Source organism: Pan paniscus, chromosome 16 (genome assembly GCF_029289425.2).
Source record: "Pan paniscus chromosome 16, NHGRI_mPanPan1-v2.0_pri, whole genome shotgun sequence".
Classification (NCBI taxonomy): domain Eukaryota; kingdom Metazoa; phylum Chordata; class Mammalia; order Primates; family Hominidae; genus Pan; species Pan paniscus.
The window spans coordinates 65,995,632-66,015,408 of NC_073265.2; the positions used below are offsets into that span (position 1 = coordinate 65,995,632).

At 36.4% G+C, this 19,777-nt stretch overlaps 1 protein-coding gene across 11 annotated transcripts in view; it reads right to left on the reverse strand.

Annotated features, from left to right (window-relative positions):
• SCAPER (S-phase cyclin A associated protein in the ER) overlaps positions 1-19,777 on the reverse strand; it is a 568,863-nt gene that overhangs the window by 446,581 nt on the left and 102,505 nt on the right. For 10 of the 11 annotated variants that reach the window (XM_034939208.4, XM_034939207.4, XM_063596813.1 and 7 more), the window contains 3 exons: positions 19,311-19,411; positions 15,025-15,141; positions 10,052-10,212 (listed from right to left, as the gene is read on the reverse strand). In XM_034939208.4, coding sequence (XP_034795099.1) covers positions 10,052-10,212; positions 15,025-15,141; positions 19,311-19,411 — 379 coding nt within the window. Of the gene's footprint in view, positions 1-10,051; positions 10,213-15,024; positions 15,142-19,310; positions 19,412-19,777 lie in introns of those variants that run through there. The other variant, XM_063596821.1, reaches the window with a different exon arrangement.

The following is a 19,777-nucleotide window of genomic DNA, read 5'->3' on the forward strand; positions in this document are numbered from 1 at the left end:
ACATTTATTCAGCCAACAGACACATGAAGAAATGCTCATCATCACTGATCATCAGAGAAATGCAAATCAAAACCACGTAAGATACCGTCTCACACCAGTTAGAATGGCGATCATTAAAAAGTCGGGAAACAACAGATGCTGGCAAGGACATGGAAAAACAGGAATACTTTTACACTGTTGGTGGGAGTGTAAATTAGTTCAACCACTGTGGAAGACAGTGTGGCAATTCCTCAAGGATCTAGAACTAGAAATACCACTTGCCCAGCAATCCCATTACTGGGTATATACCCAAAGGATTAGAAATCATGCTACTATAAAGACATATGCACACGTATGTTTATTGTGGCACTATTCACAATAGCAAAGACTTGGAATCAATCTAAATGTCAATCAATGATAGACTGGATTAAGAAAACGTGGCACATAAACACCATGGAATACTATGCAGCCATAAAAAAGGATGAGTTCATGTCCTTTGTAAGGACATGGATGAAGCTGGAAACCATCATTCTCAGCAAACTATCACAAGGACAGAAACCAAACACTGCATGTTCTCACTCATAGGTGGGAACTGAACAACGCGAACACCTGGACACAGGTTGGGGAACATCACACACTGGGGCCTGTCGTGGGGTGAGGGACTGTGGGAGGGATAGCATTAGGAAAAATACCTAATGCAAATGACAAGTTGATGGGTGCAGTACACCAACATGGCACATGTATACCTGTATAACAAACCTGCACGTTGTGCACATGTACCCTAGAACTTAAAGTATAATAATATTAAAAAAAAATCAATGGGCTGAGTATGGTGGCTCATGCCTGTAATCCCAGCACTTTGGGAGACCTAGGTGGGTGGATCACAAGGTGAGGAGTTCGAGACTAGCCTGGCCAACATAGTGAAACCACGTGTCTACTAAAGACACAAAAATTAGCTGGGCGTGGTGGTGCGTGCCTGTTATCCCAGCTACTCGGGAGGCTGAGGCAGGAGAATCACTTGAACCCAAGAGGCAGAGGTTGCAGTGAGCTGAGATCATACCATTGCACTCCAGCCTGGGTGACAGGGCAAGACTCTGTCTCAAAAAAAAAAAAAAAAAAAATCAATCAATGTAATTCACCACTGTCAATAGGCTAAACAACAAAAATCATCAGATCATATCAACTGATACAGGAAAAGCATTTCACAAAATCCAACATCCACTCTTAATAAAAATTTGCATTAAATCATAATAGACGGTAACTTCCTCAACTTGATAAAGAACATCCATAAAAATACCTACAGCTAACATAATACTTAGTGGTGCAAAACTGCTTTCCTCCCAGATCTGGAACAAGGGAAAGGTGTCTCCTATCACCATGCTTATTCAATAGCTTGTTCAATATAGTACTGAACATTCTAGACGGTGCCACAAAAAACAAAACAAAACAAAATCATAGGAAAAAAGACATACAGACAGGAAAGGAAGAAATAAAACTGTCCCTATTTTTAGATGACATAATAGAAAATCCCAGAGAATACACATAAAAACTCCAAGAATTATATGGGTTCAGTAAAGTTGCAGGATACAAGACCAACACTCTAAATGTCCATTGCATTTCTATATACTAATAATAAATGTGTGGAAATTAAATTTAAAACTTATAATCTCAAAAAGAAAATGAAATAGTTATAAGTCCAACAAAAAAGTACAGAATGTCTATCTTGAAAATTATAAAATGCTGATGAAAGAAACAGAAGAAGGCCTAAAGAAATAGACGGACATTCCATGTTCATAGGCTGCAAGATTCAGCATAGTAAAGATACTCTCTCTAAATTGATTAACTCTCTCTAAATTGATCTATCATTGTAATTGTTCTATAAACTCCCAGTAACATTTTTGATGTAAATAAGTTCATTCCAAAAATGTATATAGAAAGACAAAGGACCTAAAATAGCTAAAAACAATTTTGAAAAAGAAAAGAAGCAATCACTCTACCCAATATTAAGGCTTACCACAGAGTTAATCAAGTCAGTATAGAATTGATGGAACAACAAACATATGAAACACAATATAGAACCCAGAAATACACCTATGCTTATATGGCCAGCTAATTTTTTATAAAATTGCAAATGCAATTCAACAGAGAAAGAAAAGAATTTTTCTTTTATTTATTTATTTTTAGACAAGGTCTCACTCTCTCCCCAAGGCTGGAATGCGGCGATCCTCCAGAGCAGCTGGGACCACAAACACATGCCACCACGCCCAGCTAATTTTTTATTTTTAGTAAAGGCAAGGTCTCACTATGTTGCCCAGGCTGGATGTGAACCTCTAGACTCAAGCAATCCTCCTGGGTTGGCCTCCCATAGTGCTGGGATTACAGGTGAGCCACCAAGCCTGGCCAAGAATTTTCAACAAACTGGTGGAGTAAATGGACATCCATAGGCAAAAAATGAACCTTCACTTAAAGCGCACACTTTATACAAAAATTAACTTAAAATGGATCACAGATTTAGTAATAAAATTTTAAACTATCAACTTCCAGGCAATGTAAGAGAAAAACCTTCAGAATCTATGGGTAGACAATGAATTCTTAGACTTGATGACAAAAGTATGATCTATTAAAAAAAAACTAATCAATCATACTTCATCAAAATTGAAACTTCTGCTGTGCAAAACACCCTGTGAAGAAAAGGACAGACTGGTAGAAAATATCCAACACAACACGAGTGTCTAGAATACACAGAGAACTCTCAAAACTGAACTGTATTATTACAAACAGTTCAAGTGGAAAATAGGCAAAGACATGAGCAAACATTTCACTGAAGAAGGTATACAATGGGCAAATAAGCCCATCATGTTCAACATCATTAGTCATTAAAGAAATGCAAATTAAAACCACAATGCACATATAAAAATAGCTAAAACAAAATTCTCTGGTAACACCAAAACACCACACGGCCGTGGAGAATGTGGGGTTATGGGATAGCAAAAAGTGTATGGAATTTCTTTATGAGGTGAAGAAAATGTTATAAAATTGACTGTTGTGATAGTTGTACATTATGTGTGAATATACTAAAAACCAATGAACTATATACTTTAAACAAGTAAACTACATGTTATGTGAATTGTATCTCAATAAAGCTGGTATAAAAAATGAACAGAAAAGAGACAATTTTTGAGGTTTATTTTTGCAAAACTGAAAATCTATATTATTATGAAAACAAAATAAATCTGTATATCATAGAACAGTGTGTCATACCATCACATGAGTCACTAAAGGTAAAAAAATTTTATTTTCAGGAGAAAACAAAACCCAAAATGCTCATTCTTGTAACTGGTATATTAATTCATTACCCTATTTTTGAAAATACAAAACTGTATGTTCATATGTTGTATGTTTATTTTAAAATAAATATTATCAGACAGAAACTATAATATTTTACTTCATAGATACGGACTTTGAAATCTCTAAGTAAAAGTATGTTTACATCTGTTTTGTGAATTTTTAAAGTTCTTTATTATGAAAGTTCTCAAATACACAATATAGAGAAAACAGTATAATGAACCCCATGTTCCAATAATCCAGCTTCAACAATTATCAACATTTTGTCCCTCTCTATTTTTATTTTTTTTGAGACTGGTCTCGCTATGTTGCCCAGACTAGTACCCATAGGCTCAAGCAATCCTCCCACCTCAGCCTTCTGAGTAGCTGGGACTACAGAACTACAGCTACCTGGCCCAATTTCTGACATTCTTTTTTCAATCCATTCCCCTTCCCCATTATTTTTTCTGAAATAATTTAAAGCAAATACATTTCTCTTGTAATTGTTTAGTATGTATCTTTGTAAGAATATAAATAGGCATTTTCTTAAAAATATAACATTATGAAACTGAAAAATAATGCCTTAAATTATATAATATCCAGTCTGTGTTCAATTTTCATCTGTTTAATGTTATTAAAATTCAGCACATATAATACATTTATGCTTTATCCTTTAAATACATATAACGTAAATTAAAACAAAAATCGTAAGATGAATCATATAAAAACCACACATACCAAGAGGAAAAAAATAAATTATAAAATTAAGCATTTAACAAAAGATCTCAGTTTCCAGTTAACTGGCTCACCCTTAGAAGCACTATGCCTACTCATTTTACTTTTTAAAGGAAAGAAAAACACCTTTATTTGAAAGCTTCCTTATAGAAAGAAATGCTGCTTAAAATTGGACCTAATCTTTTAACCAATAAAATTGCCAACACAAACACTATCATATAATTTTTTAATTGAATTAATATTTAAAGCAGTCAAGAGAGGAGTATATCAAACTAGGAACTATAACTTAGGTCTCTTTAAAACTGAGAAATTAGTTACAGACAAATTATATTTTTAATAAACCTTCAGTGCAAACTATATTTAAAAATTATTCCCATAATAAAGAATGTTTAAGAACAGCAAATCATGCAATTAAACTGTCAGAGAACTTCTAAATAATTACAAGGTTAGGACAGAGTACACAAAACTAAAAATTACATTTCATTTCATAGTTTTTACACTTGTACAATTTTTAAAATTTTACAAATGTCATTAAGAACGTTGTACTAAATTCAAGTCAATATAACCAGTAACTGATGTGCACCTGGAATAATCCCAATCTTACTGTGAAATACTATTTTTATCACTGTATTTAATTCAATAATATTTTGTTTAAAATATTTACATCAATGGGGCCGGGCGCGGTGGCTCACGCCTGTAATCCCAGCACTTTGGGAGGCTGAGGCGGGCGGATCACGAGGTCAGGAGATTGAGACCATCCTGGCTAACACGGTGAAACCCCGTCTCTACTAAAAAATACAAAAAAAAAATTAGCCAGGCGTGGTGGTGGGCACCTGTAATCCCAGCTACTGAGGAGGCTGAGGCAGGAGAATGGCGTGAATCCAGGAGGCGGAGCTTGCAGTGAGCTGAGATTGCACCACTGCACTCCAGCCTGGGAGACAGAGCAAGACTCCATCTCAAAAAAAAAAAAAATGTACATCAATATTCAAGAGATAATGTTTTAATTTCCTTGTTAGATTTTGATATTAAGGTTACATTGGCAACATTAAAACATGGTCCTCTTTTTTATCCTCAGGAAGAGTTTCTATAAGATTCACGTTATTTTTACCTTAAAAGTTTGGAAGAAGTAACACGTGAAGCCATCTTGACCTGGAATGTTCTTCATGAAAAAATTTTTAGTTACAAACTCACACTTTTTAAAAATACTTCTAAGTTCTCTTCAAGTTTTTATATTTCTTACAATGCAAATTTTAACTTGTGTTTTTCAAGGAATGTCAATCCTTTTGTTTTTCCAAATTTAGTATATAATACTCATAAAAATCCTCATCTTTTTAATATTTGTGGTATCTCTAGCAATATCCTCTATTTGATTCCTGGTATTACTCCTTGTGTCTTCTTTTTCTTGATCAATACTGTATAACAATCACTTCTTGGTCTGTTGGCTAAGATCAAGTAGAGTAATATGTAACTAGTGGTCTGTTAATTCTACTGGTCTATTTAAAAGAACCACTTTTTGGCTTCTTTTATTTTCTCTATTCTCACCTATAGTTTATTTCATTCTATATTCCTTGGGTTTAACTTGCTTTTCTTTTCTAACTTCGTGAAATGAACAAAGAGTGAATTTTAGCTTTTCTTCTTTTCCAATGTGTACAATTGAGGCTAGAAATTTTCCTCAAAGCCTAGCTTTACCTTAATCTCACAAGTTGTTAAATGTTCATTTTTATTCAATTCACTTTTTCTAATTTTCATTGTGGTATCGTCTCTGACTCGATGAGTTATCTAAAAGCAAATTCCAAAATTCCCAAAATTTGGGCATTATCTAACTATATTCTTTGTAAATTGATTTCTAATTTAATCCCACTGTGATCAGCAACAAACAGAATCATTTAAATCACCTGAAATTTGTTAAGACATGTCTAATGACCCAGCATGTTTCAATTTTGGTAAATGTTCCATATGTGCTTGATTATGTATTTGGACTTACAGTTATAGCCACGGTGAAGGAGCTTGTGCTAAAGTTTGCCCTCTTCCTGCCAAAAACAACTATAAAAAATTAAACAGCATTGAAAAGCAGCCGATGTGGCAAATTTAAAGGAACTACAATTCCTGAGAAGAGAGAAGGACAACGAGATCAGATCAGTGAATGTGGATTCACTACAGCATTTTCTCCTAAAACACCTGGAATTTAGGGTGCAGGGGAAGTGAGTCCTGGCAGAAAACAGCATTCCCAGCCAACTGAAACAGATATTAGAATTCAGAGAATCTAAAGCAACTGGAACTTCGGGGCAAAAATCTTAGAGGGGGTGGGAAAGTACTGCAGGGAATTGAGTCAAAAAATCTTCAATTAATCTCTCCTTAAGAAGTCTGACAACTGCTAAAAAAAAAAAAAAACTTTGCATATACAGGGCAAGACTCCAAGAAACCTAGCAGAAAGCAGCAGCTGGGAAGCTAATGAGCTAAGCTGATATTATAGCAACTGTATAGTGCTGAGGAAAAAATTTTAAATTCAGGAATGCAGTGGCCTTGGCGAACACTCTAGCTTTTCATTTGAGACCCCAAAAGGCATAAGGACTAATTAAAACACATCAAACACATCAAACTTAATAAAATCTCAAACCAAACCAAAGGTCACCCAAGTCCTCCCAAAGGGAGATGGAGAACAAATGATTGGTTTTTTTTTGTCTTGCAACATGATAGTGAACAAGCAGATCACCCTCTCCTTTGGGAGGGGACTTGGGTGATCTGCTTGTTCTCTATCATCTTGCCAGACAAAAAAAAAAACAACCAATAATTTTAGCTGGAGGCTCTATAATCTTTAATACACAGTGTTAAGACTGTGAGTGATGCTTAAAAAAAAAAAGTCAAATAATTGTAAAACTCCAAAAAAAATGATTTTCAAGTACACCCACAGGAAATTCAGATATAAAGGTAATATTGAGGACTTTCATCCTCACTTCTTCCTCCAGCCCTCTTCTCCCATTGAACTTCCAAGCTTCCAGATTAAGAAAATTCACACTCAAGGAATACTTTCAAATCTGATATAGATCATGAGATACAGGTCTTCAAGGCTGATACTATAATTGAGTGAGTCACTGGCAGTCTTGGGAGACTGGCAATCTAAAGTTAGATTGTGGGCTCTGGTAGATTGTTCACAAAGATGGGTGCCATCAATTTCTCCCATCCCAGTGCTTACATGCCACTCCCATTGTTGAGTGGTGGAGACTGTTCACCCTCCCTTGAATCTCTGGTTGGCCCTGTGACTTCATATGATCAATTGAATATGGTAAGTGATGTTCTATAACTTCCCAACTAAGGACTTAGAAGCCTTGCAGCTTTCATTCTCTCCTTGTTGGAAGCCAGATGACATTTAAAGAAGCCCAGGAAATATCACTGAATAACGAGAGACCATGTGAAGAGAAAGAGGCTGTAAGAAGAACTTGGGTTTCTTAGCCAAAGCCAGTACCAAGGCTTCAATCATGTGATGATATCATGTTGGATACTTTAGTTTCAGCTCAACTGTCATAGCTGACACCATGTGGAAAAGAAAAGAGCCACTCCACTGAGCACTGCTCAGATTTCTGACTCAAACAATTATGTGGAAATAAAATGGTAACTGTTTTAAGTAGCTAAGTTTTGGGCTTGCTACACAGAAATAGATATTGGTAGTATTCAGTTGTGCCTCCTCTTTTTAGCACAAGATTCAGCTAGCTCACTCCGTATGTTTGTCAGTTACCACCATCTTTCTCCTTTCTAACTTCCAAAAACTTGTTCATATCATCTCTTCTCCCGTCTCTTTTTCCTTAAGTCCAATTTCTAAATCATTTTATACCATTTTAGCTGGGTTTGGGGAAGAGAACATTAAATGCATGTGGTCACTCTATCATCTTTAACTATAATTATTTTTTATAACACAAAAATTACAAACTTCAGTTCTATAGCTACTGTTATTATATATTACTTGAAGTATACACCTGTGATATTGCAAAATATATATTTGGTCTTCATCTCAAGTCTCCTGGCATGCAACTCCTAAAATCTTTGGAATTCCCAAAATGATGTGTCTTTTTGTATGCTAATGAGTTGACAAGTGGCTGGCAGCCCCTAGGTGGCTTCAGGATGGAAGCTGGTCACTGGAAAAAACAAGGCAGTATTAGAACACTGGGACTTTCAGCCCCAACTCCTCAGCCTTCAGGGAGGGAGAAAGGAAAGGAGCTGAAGGTTAGGTTGCTTGCCAATGGTTTAATCAATCATGCCTAGATAATGAAGTTTCTATAAAAACCTTTTTTAAAAACAGGGTTAGGGAATGTCTGGATAGCTGAACACTTGAAGGTTCCTAGAGGGTTGTGTGCCTGGAGAAGGCATGGAAGCTCTTCTTCCCTTTCCATTTAGCTTGCCCTAGGCATCTCTTCATCTGTATCCTTAGTAATATTCTTTATAATAAACTGATAAATGTGTTTCCCTGACTTCTGTGAGCCGCTCTAGCAAATTAATCAAATCCAAGAAGTAGGTAGTCGGAATCCTGATTTATAGCTAGTTGGTCAGAGCACAGGTAAAATAACCTGAGGCTTGTTACTGGCATCAGAAGTGGGAGGCAGTCTTGTGGGGTTGAGCCCTCAACCTGTGGGATCTGACACTATCTACAGCTCGACAGTGTCAGAATTAAATTGAATTCGAGGACAATCAGCTGGTGTCTGCTGCAGAACCGATTGATTGGTTGTTGGTGGGGAGAAATCACCACATACTTCATGGTGATCAGAGGTCACAGAAGTCTTCTGTGTTAATTGCTGTGGCATGAGAGCAGAGGAAAAATAGTTTGCTTTTCCCACAGAATGGCATAACTCGCTGTGTATAACACTGCACTGAAACCCCAAAACTGAAGACGAAACTGGTCCAAAATAAAATTTCCCAATACATTAATAAGAGTTACCATAAGCACAGATATAATCAAGATCTATTATTTCATCTCAACTAGGTGAGTTATTCATGAATAATCTGAAGTGGACTGCTTTAAACGAAACTGTGATATGTATTAATACCATGATTCCTTTAAGTTTTTTGCAATTTTGATTTTTACAACACATTTCTCTTAGAATCTTTCAAGATACAGAAACTACGTTTTCTGATTGTGTATTTTCCTACCTCTTCCTAAAAGAAGTCTTGCCTACAGTCAATTGTCTACTACTAAGTTAGTATGAAGAGGGGCAATATATTGAAGTAAGCCAACACAACTTACTGAGAAAAAAATGAAAAAACACAAAACACATCCATAAGACAAAGACAGCAATGTCTTTTGTTATGTGCAATAAAACATTTCTTTCTGAACCGAGAAGTTCCAATGGCATCTTCCACTGAAAACAGAAAGCAGTGTCTGAAGTTCTCTTGAACTCATGAAACAAAACTCATTATTACCTATTATCATTCTAAAATCCCAGCCTCTGTGGATGTATAAAAATCCACTTGGGACTTCTACATAAAAAGATGTTTACATAAAACATCTATATAATTCTTATGGGATAAAATTGTTCTAGGTGGGCCCTCATAATAATCCCTCTTCTAATTATTTGTATTCCTTATTCTGATGGTATAGAAAATGGATGTGTGAGCAAAGATAAACACAGAATATTATTTTGCAGTACAAAATAACAATCAAGTATTGAACAGCTGAAGTAGTAACATGCTACTTAAAAGTGAATTCTGCCTAGACTAAATTAAGCTTTTTTGTTCCTACCTGAAGTCAAAAGAATTCTAAAGGATCTTATAATGAATAAACAAGACCTCATTCTCTTTAAAGTTTACACATGGCAAACCTGAAACTAGAATGATCTCCATAAGCTATCTACAGTGCTGAAAAGTAGTTTTGCTCGGCTTTTAAGATAATTTTATGTTTTAATTATGGTAAATTAATATTACGTATGTTGTACAAAAAGATAAATAGGACCAATTTTAAACAAAATAAGTATCTCTATATATCCACCTGTTTACTACACAAAATGGCTAATTCGAAGTCACTTGCCATTTTTGCGTGAGGCCTTCTGCACTGTCATTGGTGGGCAAGACTGGGCGGGTGTTATTTCTGAAGAAGCAGTAGAGCCTGTATGATGAGCCTTTACCTTGTCAGCCCAACTGACACCTGTGGGAGCCAGACGAGGAGCTGGCACTGTGCCAGTTGAACCTCTATGGAGAAAAATAAACACATTTAATAAATTAAATATAAAAGAAAAACTTCTGAATATATGCTAAATGTATTTAAAATTTAAATTATGCATATGAATATCTACATATATAGAATAATAATCTGCCATGGCAATTTAAGGTAACTATATTTATAAATTTATCTTGATCTAATACTTCATCAAGTTTATATAGTATAACATATGGGAATAAACAGAAATGGATAAAAGCCCTCAGTTGTTTAAAAGAAAATTTCACTTAAATGAGGAAGCTTTTAAAAAATTATGCATAGGTACCTTAAAGTTTTCATTTTCACTTATGTGTTTTAATAATACAAATATTGGCCAGGCACAGTGGCTCACACCTGTAGTCCCAGCACCCTGGGAAGCCAAGGCAGGTGGATCACTTGAGGCCAAGAGTTCAAAACCAGCCTGGCCAACATGGTGAAATCCTGTCTCTACTAAATAACAAAAATTAGCTGGGCGCGGTGGTGTGCACCTGTAATCCCAGCTACTCGAGAGACTGAGGCATGAGAATTGCTTGAGCCCAGGAGGCAGAGGTTGTAGTGAGCCAAGACTGCACGACTGCACTCCAGCCTGGGTGACAGAGTGAGACTCCATCTCAATTTAAAAAAAGAAAAAGATATAAATATGCATTAATTCGTCAATCTTGATAAAGACACTACTAAAAGAGGCTTTTTCTTTGTGTACATTTCTTACATGAACCACAAGCATGATGCCTCACTGACAACATCTAAATTTGGTTCCTTTAAAGTGGAGTGAAAATTCAGTGATGTCTATTATATAATTTAATGCACAATTCTCCTTAACCTTAATAATATTTTCCCCAAATTTTTATAGTTATCCTGTGTACTCCTCATTTGACAGCAACTTTAGCAGTTCCCTTTATCAAAGCTTCCAAAAATTTATCTTAGTTTTCACAAAAACAATGACTCTTTTTACACTCATATTTTAATGGTCTACTTAATATTTAAATTATGAGTTAAAATAATGAAAACAATTCACATAAGCCAAGTTTGGTACCTAACAACACATTTGAAGTAAATATATAACTCAACCAGCAGAAGCAGAAGTGAGTAGATATACAAAATGTAGTCTATGAGCCAAAATTGTTCCTCAAGCTGAAACAGTGTGTTCTACGATGATAATGAAGACTGAATTAACCCAATGACACAGTTACGTGGAGATCAATATAAGAACTTTTACCACACATGAATTAACGGCTTTGAGTGTTACAATAAACCATACACTATACAATACTCTGAACCACACACCAATGAAGTGCATTACAGGGCAAGTTTTCTTAAAATGGTGCTTGAATATATAAATATTTGTTTTCGTTTGCATATATATCTTTTCCCTACTCCACTACGGTTCAATTATTAAATGGTTCCAAAGCCCATCAACCTTTAAAGGCAATACTATCTAATAACTTCATAAAGGAACTTGAAAGCAAAAGTTAGATTCTATTAAACAAACACTTCATCAGCTTTTACTAAATGCCATACAGTGCCAGGCACTTAGAATACAGAGATACGGCAGTAATCTTGCCTCAAAGAAGGTCCTAGTATAAGTACAAAAAAATAGACATTAAAAGAAAGAGTATAAGACATTGCAAATGTAACAATAAAACTGTATCCAAGGTTGAGCAGTAGCAAGAGGTGAAAGCTATTAACTGTGACATGAAGTTAGGAGATAAAAAGCAGTCAAGAAAGGTCAGGTTTTAACAGAAAAAAGAAAACTGACCAAGCAAACTACTTACCAACCCTTCCATTAAACATCAGATGTTAACATTCACTCTAAAGAAGTAGAGTCCAAAACAACTTAGTCTTAAAAACAATTTTTTTGTTTGTGCGAAACAAATGTGACAATTTTTTAAAATAATACAACTACCAGAGATTGAAATACCATTTGAAGCAAACAAAGAGCTGACCAAAAAACTTAAAAGGAAAAGCTCAAGAATAAGACATCCATGGGAGGCTTTGAAAAGTTCTAGCACATTCCTGAAAATCAAGAAGGCCACACACATATGCAGGTTGTGTGCATACCTAGGAAATATTTGAGAGGACCCTAATCTCTTACCTATGACTGGCCTTGAGGCTCTAAGAAAGGAGGAACTGACAAGCAAAGGCAGTTATAAACTGCCAGAGCATTCAAAGTATGTCCCAAGAGACAGAACCAGGTGAGAACTAAGAGATTTATTGGCTCAAGGTATTTAAGGAAACCTCTGTCAAATCGTTAGGTGATGTTGACAAAACATACTGTTGTATAGCTACATACAACATACATCAACATACACTCATGTTGTGTGTACCCATGAAACAAAATATACAGACATCACAGAATGAGTTAAGTGTAGCACTAAACTAACAGTAACAACAACAGTCACAGTTAACAATCCTGGAGAGAGTAGCTATCTGATCTCCAAAGATGTCACATTTTATCATTTAAAATGCCTACTTTTCAACCAAAAAAAAAAAAAAATCAGATGATGTGCCAATAAACAGGAAAGTATGGCCCATTCACAAGAAGAGCAGCAACAGGAAGCCCGGACATTGGGCTTACTAGACAAAGACTTTAAATCAGCTATTAACTACATTTAAAGAACATCAAAGTGGCCAGGCACAGTAGCTTGTACCTGTAATCCTAGCACACTGGGAGCCCAAGGAGGGTGGATCACTTGAGGCCAGGAATTTGAGACCAGCCTAGCCAACATGGCAAAACCCTGTCTCTACCAAAAATACAAAAATTAGCTGGGCATGGTGGCACGCGCCTATAATTCCAGCCACTCAGGAGGCTAAGGCACGAGAATCGCTTGAACCCAGGAGGTAGACATCGCAGTAAGCCAAGATCACGTCACTCTACTCCAGCCTGGGCAACAGAGCAAGACTATATCTAAAAAAAAAAAAAAAAGAAAAGAAAAAGAAAAAGAAAAAATGAACAGATCCTCAAATGGGACAGCATCAAGAGTACAAACGTGTACAGTGGAATTTTCAAAGGAGAGAAGAGAGAGAAAGGGGCAGAAAAAAAAACATTTAAAGGAATAATGGGCAAAAACTTCCCAAATTTGATTAAAAACATTAAATACATATCCAAGAGACTCAACAAACTCCAAGTATGATAATCTCAGAGAGCCACACTTAGATATATCATAGTCAGAGGATCAAAAGCCAAAGACAGACAATCTTGAAAGAATCAAGAGAGAAGTGATGGATCACATTCAAGGATCCTCAATAACAGCTGATTTCCCATCAGAAACCATAGCAGCCAGAAGGCAGTAAGGAAACATAAAGTGCTGAAAGAAAGGATTCTTAACCAAGAATTCTACATACTACAAAACTGCCCTTCAAAAACTGAAAGATAAATTAAGACAAACACCGAGAACATCTGTTCCTAACAGACCTGTCCAACAAGAAATACTAAAGGGAGTCCAGGCTCAAACAAAAGGACAATAGACAGTAACTCAAATCTGTATGAAGAAATGAAGACTCCAGTAAAGGACTAGAAAAGAAAACTATACAGATAACCACAAAAGACAATATAAATGTAGTTTTTGTTTGTAACTCTTTTCTTCTCCTGATTAAAGAGACAATGGCAAAAAACAGTAATTTTAAAACTGTGTTGAGCTTGTAATATATAAATAATGTAATTTATATGACAATAACACAATGTATGATATGTATTAATATACAGATCTATTGCAAAGGAAATTGTTAATTCATGTTATATAATATTTGGCATAAAATATGTGAGTTTTAATCTTTGAATTACTATTTATGATTGAATATATTCCATGTCCTAAAAGCTAAACTATAATCTCCTGGAATTTTTTTTTTTTTTTTTGAGACGGAGTCTCACTCTGCTGCCCAGGCTGGAGTACAGTGGCGTGATATTGGCTCACTGCAACCTCCACCCGCCCCCGCCCCCAAATAGCTGGGAGTACAGGCACATGCCACGACACATGGCTAATTTTTGTATTTTTAGTAGAGATGGGGTTTTGCCATTTTTGCCAGGCTGGTCTCAAACCCCTGACCTCAAGTGATCCTCCCACCTCGGCTCCCCAAAGTGCTGGGATTACAGGTGTTTTTACTTTTTATATAGACAATTTCAAACATATCCACAATGCAGGAAGACAGGTCCCTTGGTAAACCCAGCTCTTCCCTCTCTGGCTTGCAATTTTCAGGCAAAACGTACCAAGAATGCAACATCTTGAAATAAGAAGGAACTGCCCACGACGGCCCAGGCTTTGTCCTTATCCCTGTAGAAGAGGATGCCTGCAACGCTTGCACTCAATAACCTAAGTGACATTGGTGTATAAAATCCAGAGCAGGGTGCTTTTGGGGTCTTTTGGCTGTGGTAATAAATGGAGCTCACACAAATGAAACTCCATTCCCCTGGTTAGCTTTCCTGAGTCCCAGGGGACTATCTTGCCATGGATCCTAGGCTTCTGTTGATCCTTGCTGCCTATCTGTGAGTAACAACATTGCTTTACCTAACTTGTGCAAGTCAGCATATGACTCACCAAACTCCTCCAGTGGCAACGGGGTTTATGCAAAACCTTCCATCAGATCTAGGAACCTTAGCAGAAATTGATGAGATGTTTAGAATCCTCCCCTGGGATTGCTAACCAACACACAGTGTTCCCCTCCTAAGTGTCAGAACCTGTATACAGTATTCTGCATAACATATACATGGATATTTTTATAGTAGAATATCAGAATCATAATACTATAATAACTAAGAAAATAATTTACTGTAATGCAAGTCTTAGTAGTTTTTTCTTAGTTCGTCTCACCCAAAATTTAAGCTTCGTCGAGCATTTGATGTTACATTTATTCTATCTGTTGATGGACTTGGAATCACATGGCGTCCCGGAGACATCTTCTTTACTTCCCATGCCAATGATGTTGGTCTGCGAATTCAATATATAAACCAGATTAAATTAACAGAGAAAAGGGAGAAACAAATAATCTTTTCTCTTGGTTGTTAGTGGCTGAAAAAATAATCCTACTTTTCAACAACAACAATAAAAAGTCACAACATGTGCAAATGTTCCCCTAGAGCATTGCTTACCAGAAAGTTACCATACTATCAGTGAGAAATCATAGTTGATAAATGGTTCAGGATTTTCTACCGACTGCAGCACAGCAACACTACTCCAATTACCTCAAAAAGGTCATGGGGTTACAGGGATATGAGATACACTACTTACGATTTATAAGCTTCCACATGCCCAGCTAAAAAAATGTTTAAAAGGCAATGATACTACTTCAATCTACTTGTCTCTGATGTCCTGGAGAGTTTGTGAAACATGTATCAAGAGAAAGAATATGGTAAGGGTTAAATGAAGAGTAGGAAAATATAAAATGTCCTTCCTCTACCTCTTAATCACTCACGAGAGTAGGATTTCACTGCTCTTTGCTGGGAAAGCTAAGAAACATAACTTAACGTCTACTCCTCCTCCTTCCTTGGCACCACAACCAATTGGCTTACAGGATGCATAACATGCCCTCAATCAGATCCCCATAACTCCTGTGGGTATCCCTGTGTCTTACTCTCCATTTCCTTTCAATCTTGCCAACTGTTGATATCTGTTTTTAAAAATTTCACTGGCAAATAGTATTTCATTGTCTTTGTTTTTAAAATTATACGTTTATTATCATTACTAGTGAAACTGAACTTTTTAACCAACCATCTGAATTTCTTCATTTGCGATTCACATGTTGGTATCTTTCCTTCATTTTTTCCACTGGGATTTGCACCATTTTCTGATTAATTTGAAATAGTTTACTACTACTCTTATGGCTACAAATCCATTGGCATTGGTGATACAACTATTTTGTCTTTAATTTTTCCTTTTTAGTTGGAAACATTTGTTCTCTTCCTATTGAATCAGTGTATCAATATTTTTCTTTGTGGTGTCTGCCTGTGTCTTACAAAGTCCTCACACGCAAAACAAATATATAAATATTTACCTAAATTTTCTTCTTTAAACATATACAACTTCAGTTTTTACATTTAAATCTCCAGGCTAGCCAAAATAAATTTTGATGCATGATTTGAAGAATGCAAGATGGATAATGCCATCTATAGAGCACTTTAAGACTGCTTTCCATATATAAGTGCTGTCTCATGAGGCAAAGAAGAGAAATGCTGATAACTGGCAAAAGTAAAAGGGATGCCTCAGCCAGGCATGGTGGCCCATTCCTGTAATCCCAGCACTTTGGGAGGCCAAGGAGGGCAGATCACTTGAGGTCAGGAGTTCGAGATCAGCCTAGCCAACATGGTGAAACCCTATGTCTACTAAAAATACAAAAATTAGCTGGGCGTGGTGGCGGGTGCCTGTAATCCCAGCTACTTGGGAAGCTGAGGCTTAAAAGTGGAAGGTGGAGGTTGCAGCGAGCCAAGATGGCACCACTGCACTCCAGCCTGGGTTAAAGAGTAAGACTTTGTCTCCAAGGAAAAAAAAAAAGGGATGCCTCAGGTATATTTTTGAACCACAGTGCCAAGAGAGGAATGGTAACCACTCTGTTAAGCTTGGGTTTGGCTTATGTAACTTTTCCAATACAATCCTCAACACAGCCACCAATAGGTAACTGAATTTTGCAAGCACAAAAAAAAATTTTTTTTTAATGCATTGGTGATTACATTACAGACCTTTGGATACAACAAACAAACTCAATCAAGTTAAATAAAAAAATGAAAAGAAAAAGAAAATAAAGATTTATTGTAAGGATATAAACTGTACAAGGTCAAAGACATCCAAAAGTTGGGGGAGACTAGAATCAGGGCTCATGAGGATTAGACCCGGTATAGGCTCTCAAAGGCCACATAATTTCTGTTTCTCTCTGTAAATCTATTCCCTTTTTTTCCCCAACCTATTTTACTCTGCTTATTGTCACAAAGACAATACAGCCACAAGTCCCAAATCAGCATAATGATCTCTTAGCTTGGTTCAACCCAGTGAAAGAATGAAACCCCAGATCCAAGCACCTATTACCAACGTAAGGGTAAAATTGCTTAGTACAAACAAAGACATTTAGGCCTGACCCACCCAGGGACTGTGGATGAAGTAGGCACTAAAAAACCATCAAAAATTTTACTGTGAGAAACAAAAATGTTAAAAGGATCAACCTATCTTAGTTTCCCTAGATTTGGTTTCCCGGGAATCCAGCCCTTCTGGATTTCTCCCTTGGAATTCCTTTACCCTACTGGTTCTGACTGCCTGTAGGGCTGACACATCAGGATGAGATAAAAGATGCCTTTTTTACTGGATAGTTTCACCCACTAAGATTGAACCAAGATTAAATCCAAAGCAAAGAGGCAGGATAGGCCTATTTGCTTGGCGGGAGGCGGGGGGAAGCAGCCTTGTAGCTCCATGTGACTTGGCAAGTTTACCAGAGTTTAGGAATTACTTAGATGTCTAAACTAAACTGCTCTTTTGCCTTTGTACATAACCAAAATAATACTAAGTCCATTTGATTATCTATTTCTGGAGTATCTAATTCTCCCTACTGTTACTACCTTAATCTGAGTAGCCATCATCTCTAAACTACATTGCTATATCTCAACCTTCCCACATGGCAGCCAAAATGATCTTTTAAAAATATAAATCTGATATGTCACTTCCCTACTTTAAAACCCTTTATTGGCTCAAAGTCAAATCTAAATCCCTTATTATTTCTACAGAGCTCTACACAATGTGGTCCTAGCCTAGCTCTCTAGGCTGATCTCATGCTACTCTCCCCTTGTTCTTTTCACTCCTGCCCTACTAAATTCCTTGATTACACTGTGCTCCCTTTCACTTCAAAGATATCACACATGCTGTTAGCATTATCTCGAATTACTCTTTTCTCTTTGTCTAACTAACTCCTACTTAACAATTCTGTCTCAATTTAAATGTCACCTCCTCAGGAAGCCTTCCTAGACTTAGCAAACTGGTTAAGAGTGTTTTTTCTTATACTCACAGAGAAAGCTGTATTTCTTCTTGATGACACTTGGCACATTTATACTTACTTAACATCAGTCTTTCCTGTTAGAAATGCACTTAGTCCATTCAGGCTGCTACAACAAAATACCTTATGACTGGGTAATTTATAAACAACAATAAGAAATTTATTTCTCATAGTTCTGGATGCTGGGAAGGACAAAATCAAGGTGCCAGCAGATTCAAGGTCTGATACGAGCCCTGTTCCTTATAAAGATCATCTTTCAGCTGTGTCTTCACATGGTGGAGGGGTAACAGCTCCCACTTCTTTTATATGTCACTAATCCCACTCATAAGGGCTCCACCTTCCCAACTTAACTACCTCCTAAAGCCCCCACCTCTTAATACTATCACATTGGTGATTAAATTTCAACATATGAATTTTGGGAAGGCACATTCAGGCCACAGCATGTACTATGTACTTCATGAGGGCAGGGACTGCATCTGTCCTCTTGACCACAACAGTCACAGAGCTTGGCACACAGCATTCAGATACTGTGTGGTGATTCCAAATGAATCCTTCTAAAGGAGCTTTGATCTCGTATTATTCCCCTAATCAAAAATCATCAATTTTCCTCATTGCCTAATACATTAAGAAGAAATACTGTATCTTTCCCTACTACTTTGACTTCACACATGTCCTACACTTACATAGCTGTTTAAATTTATTCCCTTCACCGAAATGGCCAACCAGCTGGTAAAATCCATCCCATCCATGAAACACTTCTTCTGCATCCTCCTGAAATCTTCCCTGATCTATCCTCCAAAAGAGATTTGTCCTTATCTGAAGAACCATAATAGTTTTTTGTACTAAGTTCTATTTTTATCACACTCAGTCTATAAATTCCATGAGTGGTAAATGTGTCACATTCAAAAATTAAATCTCTGTACTGAATAAAGTGATAATACCCAATTAATACCCACTGATAATTACCCAATAAATATTTGTTATTTAATTGAATGAGAAATGCAGCACCTGACTTTTAGATTTTTACAAGTTTCAAGTCAACATGAGGTTAAGTTTATTGTCCGTTTCAGTGATTGCTATTGAAACTGCTGGATGATAGGAAGATTGAGACCAGAGAGCTCATTACCTGCTTTGAGCATCTGTCTTCTCTAGCTTTTCCTGAAGCTGAATCCAGTCAATCAATGCTTTGAAATCTCTTACATAGTTATCCAGCATCATTAGCACCTCCTAAAAGAAACAAAACAAAAAAAAATTAAATTCCAGTCTGAGACTAAAAACTTTGAAGAAAAAAAAGAGTGAACAACTTAAGAATTAGTAGTTTTTACATTATACTCTTCAATGAAAAAGCTGCGTAAGTTACAGATTTTTTTTTCATCCTGTTTGGTAAGATAATAAGAAATATAATAGGTTGAAAGTCTAAAGACCAAGAAATGATATTGATGTTCCTTCTCAAAACCTCCCCCAATAGCCATCCTTTCAACCTTTTTATTATGAATTTTAACATATAGAAAAGTACACTAAACATAAATCCAGCTGCACACTTGTAGTCCCAGTCACTCCAGAGGCTGAGGCAGGAGAATTGCTTAAGTCCAG